Consider the following 9,918-nt stretch of genomic DNA (forward strand, 5'->3'; position numbering starts at 1 on the left):
GGTTTGAATTGAAAAATTTTGGTTGGAGCCGTGTCAGAGCTTATTATGATTTATAAAACCCAACCATCAAGAAAATTTTTTCCATGATATCTCTGTCTACTCTGTGCAGGAATGGTGGCAGCCCTCGATGAGTCCGTTGGGAAGATTTTTTCCGCATTGGAAGAGCGAGGAATGCTCGAGGACACATTTGTGTCATTCAGCTCGGACAATGGCGCTGCCTCTACATTCTGGGGCGTGAACGCGGCCTCCTCGTGGCCCCTTAGAGGCGAGAAATCCACGCTGTGGGAAGGCGGAGTGAGGGTGCCGGGTTTCGTGTGGACTGCGAAACCTCTGTGGCAGGGCCCTGGGTCTGAATACGACCGTCTCTTCCACGTCACGGACTGGTTACCAACACTCTATGAGATGGCTGGTAAGCTCTTTTCAAAACAATGCTTGAATAATTGTATTCGTCGAGGTGGTAGCTAAATTAGAACCAGTTAGCTTTTACATTGATAGTCACGCCATTTAGTACATCAAGGACTGCCGCCGATTGAAAATTTCAGTTTTGGTCTTGCTCCCTTCATTACTTGCCTCCTTTTTTTTTCGTCTCCCTTGTTCTTTCATTTCGTCTTTCTTGTTCTTTCGTTTTGTCTTTCTTTACTTCGTTCTTCGTTCCTTTCTGTATTCCTCACTCCCTTTCTTTCTTTCTTTCTTTCTTTCTTTCTTTCTTTCTTTCTTTCTTTCTTTCTTTCTTTCTTTCTTTCTTTCTTTCTTTCTTTCTTTCTTTCTTTCTTTCTTTCTTTCTTTCTTTCTCCCTCCCTTTCTTCATTCATTCCTTCATTTGTCCTCTCTTTCTTCATGCCTGTATTTATTTTTATTTGGTCTGTCTCTCTCGTTTTTCTCTTGCCATTTCTCCTTGCTTCCTGATCTATACCTTCCATTGCTTGCTTATTCGGAGGTTTGGAGCGCGCTTTTTTTAACGCGATAGCTTTAGAAGCCCCATCCTGAAGAAAAGGAGCTCCAGGCGTCATGTTGCCTACACCACTTGCTACCTGTCAAGGCTGGCAGGTGGCTGTGTGGAGAGGAGAGACAGCCCACAAGGTGGCTGCCACGGGGCGGACCCTTCTTACTTTCAAAAATGTTTGAAAAGTGTTCCGCACAATTTTAGTTGTCTGAAGGATTTATGGAATCTTTTAGCCTGTAATTATTGTGGGGCAGCCACCTGTTGTATACCTATTAACCGCCAACTCTGAGCTGTGCTAGTCGTGAGAAACTGTACCAATATCGCAAAGGACGAGTCACACTAGTCCAGCCTGATGTTGCGCCGCTCACACTACCAAAAACAAGGTACCGTCGGCAGTTGCGTCGCCTGCAATTCTCAACACTAGAGGGCAGTAGTTCATGAAACAAACGCGTTTCCCGTCTTTAGCGTCTGCTTAAAACCTTAAAACAGTCATTTTGTAAAGGCGTGTCCCATGAATAGTAAAAGAGCTGTTTCTTAGAGACATTCTGTCAGCAGCGTTGATGACGATCTAGAATTTGTTTTCGACAGCCACTCTGAATACGTTTGCGAGCCGAATACGGCTTCATTTCGCGACGAGAGCAACGGAGGCTACGATCACGGTGACGTGCTGCGTTGTGCACGTTAACTACGATTGCTTAAACCTTGTTTGTGTTAGTACAAAGCAACGTCTCGGAACTTTGCATTGTGTTACAGCGTGTCGGGTAAAAAAGTGCTGCGCATTTCTTTACGTTGGAACCCATTATTATGCGTGCACTGAGGGAAAGCAGTCCCGAAGAGCAGGTTTCTCTTTTTTAAATTTTTTGCGTTTATTCTAACAGGAAAAGAATGAAGTAGCAGATTTTCAGGATGAAATTTGCACAGAGAAAAGTTTGACACCTTAAAAAATTTGGCCAGAAATTTGGCCATTCTGGTATGTTTTTCGGGAATTAATTTGACGTTTAAATGGCTAAGGAATGACCCATGCTCGATCCGTGCATTACCGCCGCCCCGATTGACGAGACTGCATCGTACATGCAGGCGGAGACCCGGCCCAGCTAGTGGGTGTCGACGGTGTCAGCCATTTGCAGTCTTTGGTCAACCCGACCGCCACTGCTCCTCGAAACGAGGCTCTTCTTAATATCGACCCAGTAGATGGCAACGCTGGAATAATCTCGGATAGATTTAAGCTCGTCGTTGGTTCATTTCCGGATGGCTCCTCAGACTGGATAGAGTTACCAGGAGAGAGACAGTCATTGGAAGAGGAAGCCGATACGGCGCACCAAAGCTGCCTGAATTCAACCGCTTACCAGGTGGGTCATCACATAGTCTGTTAGTAATGTACGCCGGCAAAGTATTTCTGAAAGCTGCAAATGGAAACGGTCTATTTTAGATTAAATTAAAGTTCTAAATGTGGAAGTTTCGACGCAGACGACGTAACGTGACCGCTGAGACTGCGTGAGGTAATTGTTTCCTATGAAGACAAGAACGCGGAACAAAACCCCAAATTAATCGTGAAACGTGCCGAAGTGCTATAGGCTTGACTCATCCGCGCTGATCTTTGTCCTGTTTCGAGTACGAAGTTATTGGCTTGGTATTGATTTCGGTATTGATATTGATAATGATATTGATTGATATTGATATTGGAATGATTGGCTTGATATGGGCGCTTTGGGAGCGATACAGCATGCACTCAGAAAGTAATGGCTTACGCCCGTGTTACCCGGACAGATTTAATGCGACTAAGTGCTTGCGGGCTTAAATTTTAATGGCGGTCGCGCGGTGCCACACAAACCAATTTAATTGCATTTGATGTGCCGCCATTCATAACTCAGTGAGTCTGCCACAACTCATTTGCCTGCGAAATGCGTTATATCGTCCCCTTTCCACGCGCCGAAAAGCGTGCAACTTTGTCACCACTTCCTATAAAGTAGGAAATGGTTTATTCAATTCATGACTTTCAGTTAAACGAGTAACTTATCCACTTTAGATGCAAATCGTGCCCTTTCCATCGGCGATTGTGACAGACTAGACTTGTTTGCTGAGACGCGATTTTATGGCAACATTTTCTACTTGCTAACCAAAACAACGGCATTTCCTGCAAAATAATTTTAATATTATACTGGGCCACACTGCCAAGATTAAATGCCCATGATGGCTCTTTATAATCAGACAAAATTTCTGACTGGGTTTTAGGCGTTGTCGTCATTTTGTCGTACGTATAATCACAAAAAATTTCCAGTGTGTATCACGAAGTCCGAAAATAATAGCATCAGCAATCTTAATTAAGGCACTAAGTATTTACTGTCATTTCTTGCAAGTGTGTCATAAGGGCATTAGACTCAATGATCGTTGCGCAGAATATTTTTCAGTACTTTGTAAAAGAGATGTACGGTAACTGTAAACAAGGCAGTGCTGCGGGTGTTAACAAGACAAGAGCTGGGGCTAGTTGGTGGTTCATGTTATGAAACGCGATATCTATTATACTATGCAGTTGGTAAGTAGGAGCAGATATTCTGCATTGCTGGGCTCAGTGGTGATGCAGACATTGCGAGCAAATAAGCGCCTTCTTGTGTCTTCTCTGTGGTTCATAGTTACCTTTGCATACCGTTTACTGTTAGTCAAGCGGCTACTCGTCATCTTGTTAGATGACATTCAAAAATTTCTTGGCCTATTCTTCATCTATACGTAGGTTCTCTCGGGTCGTGGCGCGAACCCAAAATGCGGTTCAGCACAGGGTGCCTACTCAGCACCTGTCCGATGCGGTGATAAAATGCTGAGCAAAGCGCCCTGTGATTCAGCGCGGCAACCCTGCCTGTATGACATCATCGCGGATCCGTGCGAGTACCACAATATAGGGAACGAGTATCCCCAGGTGAGCAGAAATTCCATGGCTGCACTCGTTACAGGCTTAAACATTTAATGCGAAAGCATTTCTTGCCTCATTGAAGTGACTACGAGATGTGGGCGCGAGGTAACGACGATAAGAAAGATGTTAAATAATGATAACCAGGTAATTAACGAGTAACATTTAATGAAATGAAACAGGTAGTAAAAATGAAATATGATAACATGTAAATAATAATGAAAAAATATTGACAGTAATACTGACAGTAAGAATAGTTAGTGAGACTAATAGTTGGGGGTACTAACAGTGACACTAATTGTTAGTGGTAATACCAGTGGTAATAATTGTGGTAGTGACGTCATAAACCTGTCACGTGATAGGACCCAACTAGTCATATGATAGGAACATTACTAAAAAGAAGTGTCCAACGAGTTGATGACGTCCCTAAAGACAAAAGGACAAAAACATGCCTAGACAAGAAGTTGCACCGCTCCTTCTCCGTTCGTTCGTGGATGCTGAGACGTGCGGTACTCTAAACGCTTTTGCATTTACACACGTAAGGAGACTTAATTGCACGCCTTATTACACAATATATTTAATCTAGTGCTACGCTTGACTAAAAAAGCATATAGAATGGCAATGCTTCGTATATCGCCTACATACAATAGTTCTCTCTTAAATGCGCCTGACCCACATAGTAGTGATATTGAAGAACATTAAGTTGTGTAAAATAGATATAGAAGTGTTTTTAAGTACAGTAATATCAGCATCACTGGCTTCGTTATGAAAACTATAGGACTATAGAGGCACATCTGATAGCATGCAATAAGCCCTCTCCTATGTCAGCCGCGGCTACCTTGTACCAAGGTATTTGCTAATCTCGTCTTTTTGCCCGAGTCTCTGTCGCCTCCGTTTATGTTGTACTTCCAATGGTATGCACTCTGATGCTCTAGCGGGCGATCTGTCATCAGTTCCGCGCAGTTCGTGTCTCGCCCAATCCTCTTTCCCTTCTCTTAACTTACACCTTTACTGATCATTGTCGCAAATTCCCAACGCACTGCTTGCACACCATGGCCTAGATACTACTTAAACCTTGGAAAAAGTTTTATGCCAACATGCTCTTAGATGCCAGCGCTTTCCGAATCGAATGTTACATCCCTGTGGACAAGCTGTCTGAAGATTAACGAGGCGCGACAGCGAGATTTACCTGTCACTGTGCAGCAATTCATCCCATCCCATATTCCGGCAAGTGTTTCGGAAGAAATAGCAATTTGCTGGATGAAAAATGTTGTTTGTCTCTGGACCTTTATGTCGTTTCCAGATTTCCATCTTATCCTTTAAAGAGCCAGGGGCCGTATTCTATAAACTGCCAATTTTCCGTGTCCATTTCGCGTCCGTTTCTTCCTGTGTCAGTGGTCATTCATATGTACCCGCGGCTTTCACCATTCATCCAGAGGCCATTATCATCATCGTCATAACCTGGGGCAGGCGACCCGGCCATTGGGTGGTTGGGGACCATACCTTACCATTGGCTGAAATTGGATGCAATATACAGCTAATGGTTTGGTGCATCGCAGCGTTGTCTCATCAGCAACGCGCCAGACCTGACCACGGGCTGCCACTAAGCTGTGATAGGCAGCCAATGGTGAGACCCTGTCGCCAACCAGCCAATGGCTGGGTCGCCTGCCCCAGACGCTTGAAGGCCGCGGGTATATTTGAATGACCACTGACAGAGGACCGAGTCGTCACGAATTGGACAACGGAAATGTACAGTTTATAGGATAAAACCACAGGGCTAGCAGCTAAAAATGGACGAAATGATAATAGGTGAGTTTCCAGGTTGTTGCTGAGGACGCATCGCGCAAGTACCCTCAACCCGGTAACATGGCCTCCTTGGTTTTGTGTGTGTTAGCTCTTTGTCGGGGCTTCTCGAGTAGCCGTCATCCCGGCGCCGCCGGAATGGGTTTGTTTTGAAACAAAGGCGGCAGATGGCGGCAATGACTGTTAACTGGCAGTGAGGAGACCTGGCCTTGCAGGGTCGCGTTCAGGCCGCAAGACGCGGCTGACGCGCGGGCCCCTGGGGTTTTGAGGGGGAGGGGGGTGCTAAAAATTTATTGGTTTCGACAGCACAGCGCATGACGGACCGGATGCCTCATAGGCGAGAAGCGAAGGGGGGAGCCCGACCAGGGCACTGTGCGTGGTTCAGACTGGATGTTCGCTGTCCCCGTGCTTCCGCTGGCGTTTTTGTGCGTCTGTGTCTCGGTTCTCTAATCAAGGAGAAATGCGTAACGTCTTCATATAATTCGCGCGGTGCCCGCGACAAAACAACCCCATGAGCACCGGCGTGCTATGGGTTCCTTATGTTTGAACAAAATTCTCCTGATTGGCTCTGACCAGCACATTTCCTAATGCTTACAAAAAGGGTTCATAGAATGCTGGGCAAGGAAATTTAAGGGCGAGTTTTTGGCACAGAAGGGGAATCGGAGGGCATGTTACTGGTGAGTTCCCGTGCAGTGAAGTACATAGAGCCGCAAAGATGTTGTACCGTCTGTTCCGCCACGTGTCGCCGGATCACCGAACCATCAGAATATTTCAAGGTCAACACCACCTATCTGTCGCGCATCAAAATCATCACATCACACTTTCAAAATTTACTGTAGTGGTTGCTTATCGGTGACGAGCTGATTTCTGAAAGTTAGGGAAGCTAATAATGTTTTGATGTTGGACTTTTATTGAGGCTACTTTAGGTTCAATAATTTCCAGGTAGTGCTTCTTTCGTTTCTTCATAATTTGCGCAGCGAGGGTTAGGTTATGGTATCATTAACTCTATTTTCTTCTTTTACTCATTCTATGTTTTTTTATCTCAGGACGTTATCTCTATTATATTTCTCTCCAGAATGCGCAGCATAGTGGTGTGTTTCCTTTCAAAGCTTTGCGGCTGCCTAAACATTTTCGCGCTTACAAAATACTAATGCATTTCAAAGCAACTAAGCACGGTTGCTTAATTGAAATGTACACAAATTCTTATTATTTTGATCCTTCGAGGAATTAATTTCTCTGGGGATCTACATGTTAAAGAACTTGTTTAGCAGATGGCTTCAAAAATTGCGCAGACCAGGATAGTAGGTGGTGTACACACGCAGAAAGAGGAGATTAGGTAGCAAAAATGAGTACGGCCCCACTGCCTCTCTTTAGTGGTTCTTTAATAAATCGCCTCCCAATCACTTCCAGTTGACCTCTGATGTCATCACGCGAAGGGAGGGAATCCACCTAGAGAGTTTATCCTGTGAAAAACGCGCGCCAAGACTCATTCTTGTTGTTCTTGACAGCGTTGGCCAGATAATTATGTTGTGTCTTATTACGTAACTTCCTACCAGGCAGAAAGCTGTCACGAGGCTGCTGGAAGCGATTCGAAAGGAATTTCTTGAAGCGGCCCTTGAAAGAATTAGTGGGGTCGAGCCCTTTCTCGGCAGTTAATCTGCGCTCTTTTCGTGTGTCCTTTTTCCTTTCGTCTTCATTTTTCTGCACAGCTTTTGAAGCTGAACGAATCGCACCAACTAGTCGGCCAGAAAACACTGCTTAGTTTCTGTTATGAGAGCTCCGGCATGTATATGAGTGCTCTGTGCTAAATATTCATGCCAGGGTTGCGGCAATTTGACAAGAAACTCTCCGTCAACTGGCTGGAATTACGACTGCTTTGTGGTGAGTTCGATAACCGGAAACGCATCTTGTGGCGTGTAGTGGTTAACCGATGGTGATGCCGGGCGGTCGCTGCGGAAGCGCAGGCGATCTGACGCAGAGAAAGTGTAACCAAGCAGATTTACCTCGAATTGCTTGTGAAACGCCGCCGCGGCTCATTAGGCTTCCGCTTGCCTCTGGCACCTCCTTGCTTATGTTTCTGCTCACGCAGTGCGGTGTCTTGACGCTGAACGTGCGTTGCCTCCGCTACGGGCGGCTCACACTGGAAGGGTTCCTTCCTAGAACTTCTTTGCGCCTTCTTCGATGTCGTGCACTGCGATGTCTCGACTCCATTTTCAAGCGCATGAAGCTCTATGTCTTGGTGGGCTCACCACTTTTTTTCCCGGCTTCCAGCACGTCGTAGCGGTTGCTCAGCGGCACGCCGTGTTACGGCAAGTGGCCGCTGCGCAGCGAGTGGTACGCTTTGTTCATCGCAGTGTCCAAGAGAAAGACAACAAAGATCGAGGTCGCAGACAGCTGGCTCTGAGCAGTCGACAGCACCTTGCCCTCTTTTCTTTCCCAGTCAACCTCTCTTATGACGCGCGCCTTCCATCGCGCTCTCCCCCTCTCAGCAGGCGCCGACGACAGCGGAACCATGACATCGGGGTTTGAGGCACTAACAGCTGTCGATGTAAGAGGAATCTTGGGGCCGCATTTACTAACCATATATTGCATTTTTCATTCATCTCTACCCATACCGTTGGTCGCTGGTTTCTGTGACGTACGCTGTCCAAGAAGTCGGCACGGTCGTCGTGGCAAAAACAGGTCCGTGCTGCCACTTGCGTAAACGCGCACTGCGCCCATGTCGCACTGGCGCCGGCGTTGAATCACGGAGCGCGACGACGTGTTTGCCACTTCTGAGGAATTTATCAGTGGAATATAATCTAAGGAATGCACCTGTGCATCGGTTGTGTAACGAACTGGCGCAGCGGGGTCCGTGTGTCTCAGATGGGCTGGATGTGGCGTGCCACGACCAGATCGGCTCTCTGATTAGTCTTTTGCTTCTTCACCTAGTGTTGCTTTCGTCATTAATGAAGCCACGGCCAAATTATATTGAAAAGAATATAAATAATTTTCAATAAAACGTGCACTGGTTTCTAAACATGAGCGAAACACAGTTTCAGCGTTAACGACAGAAACGCTTGATGCATGAATTCAAACGAATATGAATTGAAATTACATTTGAAACAAGAGTAGATTATGTAGAAAGCACAACCACCAATTCAGTGCAAAATACGATATGAAGTATTAGCGGTTCGGTAGCGCTTATGGAACGTGGAACCTAACTTCCGTCGTTTGTTGGATCATTGATACGTGATCCGTGTTTCGTCGAGTTTGCTGCTCTTCTGAGGTGCTGATGTTCGTTGAAAAATGAGCAACGATTTCGCAAATAAAGCCATTAGACGTCGAACGTTCTATAGCAAACTCTTTACTACCTTTTATGAGGCGGCGGGGGGGGGGGGGGGGGAGCCTAAAATAGGTAGACTATTTAGCGCTGTCCTACTTTCGCATCGCCGCTGAATGTACAAAAAATATCAAAATTCACCATATATCCCGACTATATATAAACGCAGTAAATTAGGTGGACAGAACCGAGTACCTTTACCACTGGAACGCAAACGTGGTAAAGGAGCACGATTACTGAGTTCATTTGTTATAAACATCCTCGGTACATTTGAGTTACTCCGACGTATAGGAATTATATTTTTTAATGCTAAGCCCTAGGGACAAAAGCCTTCTCTCACACGCCCCTTATATACCGATATGCTGCGACAGCTGTAGAATTGTTTGAATGCGGTCGGTGATATTGCGATTTGTCTTTCCACTTTTTATCCAGGTAGTGAAGCGGCTGCAGAATAGACTGGCAGCCTACGAGGAGGGCGCCGTCAAGCCAGGCAACCTTGGGCAAGACCAAGCCTCCTTTCCCGCACGTCATGGAGCTACATGGGTTACGTGGAATGATGATGTTCCCGTTTGAGCTCAGAACAACTCGTTTAGATGATTTAGAAAAACGGCGACTGCCACAAGTGGTGCTCCACTAACTGCGCTGCAAAGGTTGATCGAGCTAATATCGTCTAGCTTTAAACCTGTTGTGACTGATCGTGCGAGCTCTCATTTTTTGCGTTCATAGAGAGCATGGCTATGTAGCCACACACCTATTCTGTTAAAGCCTTAGGAGTACGACAATAAGGTTTTTGTGACGGTGGCGTGAATATGCTGTTTGGCATAGATACAAAGACTCGGATAACATAATAAAAGTGTAGCCCGACGATCTAGAAGCGCGTTTGTATATAGCGCGACACACCTTACAGCTAAAAAAGGCTATTCTGCTGGTCCTACTCTTTCTCAAGCG

At 45.8% G+C, this 9,918-nt stretch overlaps 1 protein-coding gene across 1 annotated transcript in view; it reads left to right on the forward strand.

Annotated features, from left to right (window-relative positions):
• Positions 1 to 9,682, forward strand: part of LOC144124655 (arylsulfatase B-like) — a 74,301-nt gene extending 64,619 nt beyond the window's left edge. Inside the window, exons 8-11 of the mRNA XM_077657465.1 lie at positions 110 to 409; positions 2,021 to 2,292; positions 3,672 to 3,854; positions 9,403 to 9,682. Of these exons, the coding sequence (XP_077513591.1) occupies positions 110 to 409; positions 2,021 to 2,292; positions 3,672 to 3,854; positions 9,403 to 9,543 (896 nt within the window). The 3' untranslated portion in view covers positions 9,544 to 9,682. The remainder of the gene's footprint in view (positions 1 to 109; positions 410 to 2,020; positions 2,293 to 3,671; positions 3,855 to 9,402) is intronic.
• Positions 9,683 to 9,918: the final 236 nt, after the last annotated feature.

Source organism: Amblyomma americanum, chromosome 3 (assembly GCF_052857255.1).
Source record: "Amblyomma americanum isolate KBUSLIRL-KWMA chromosome 3, ASM5285725v1, whole genome shotgun sequence".
Classification (NCBI taxonomy): Eukaryota; Metazoa; Arthropoda; class Arachnida; order Ixodida; family Ixodidae; genus Amblyomma; species Amblyomma americanum.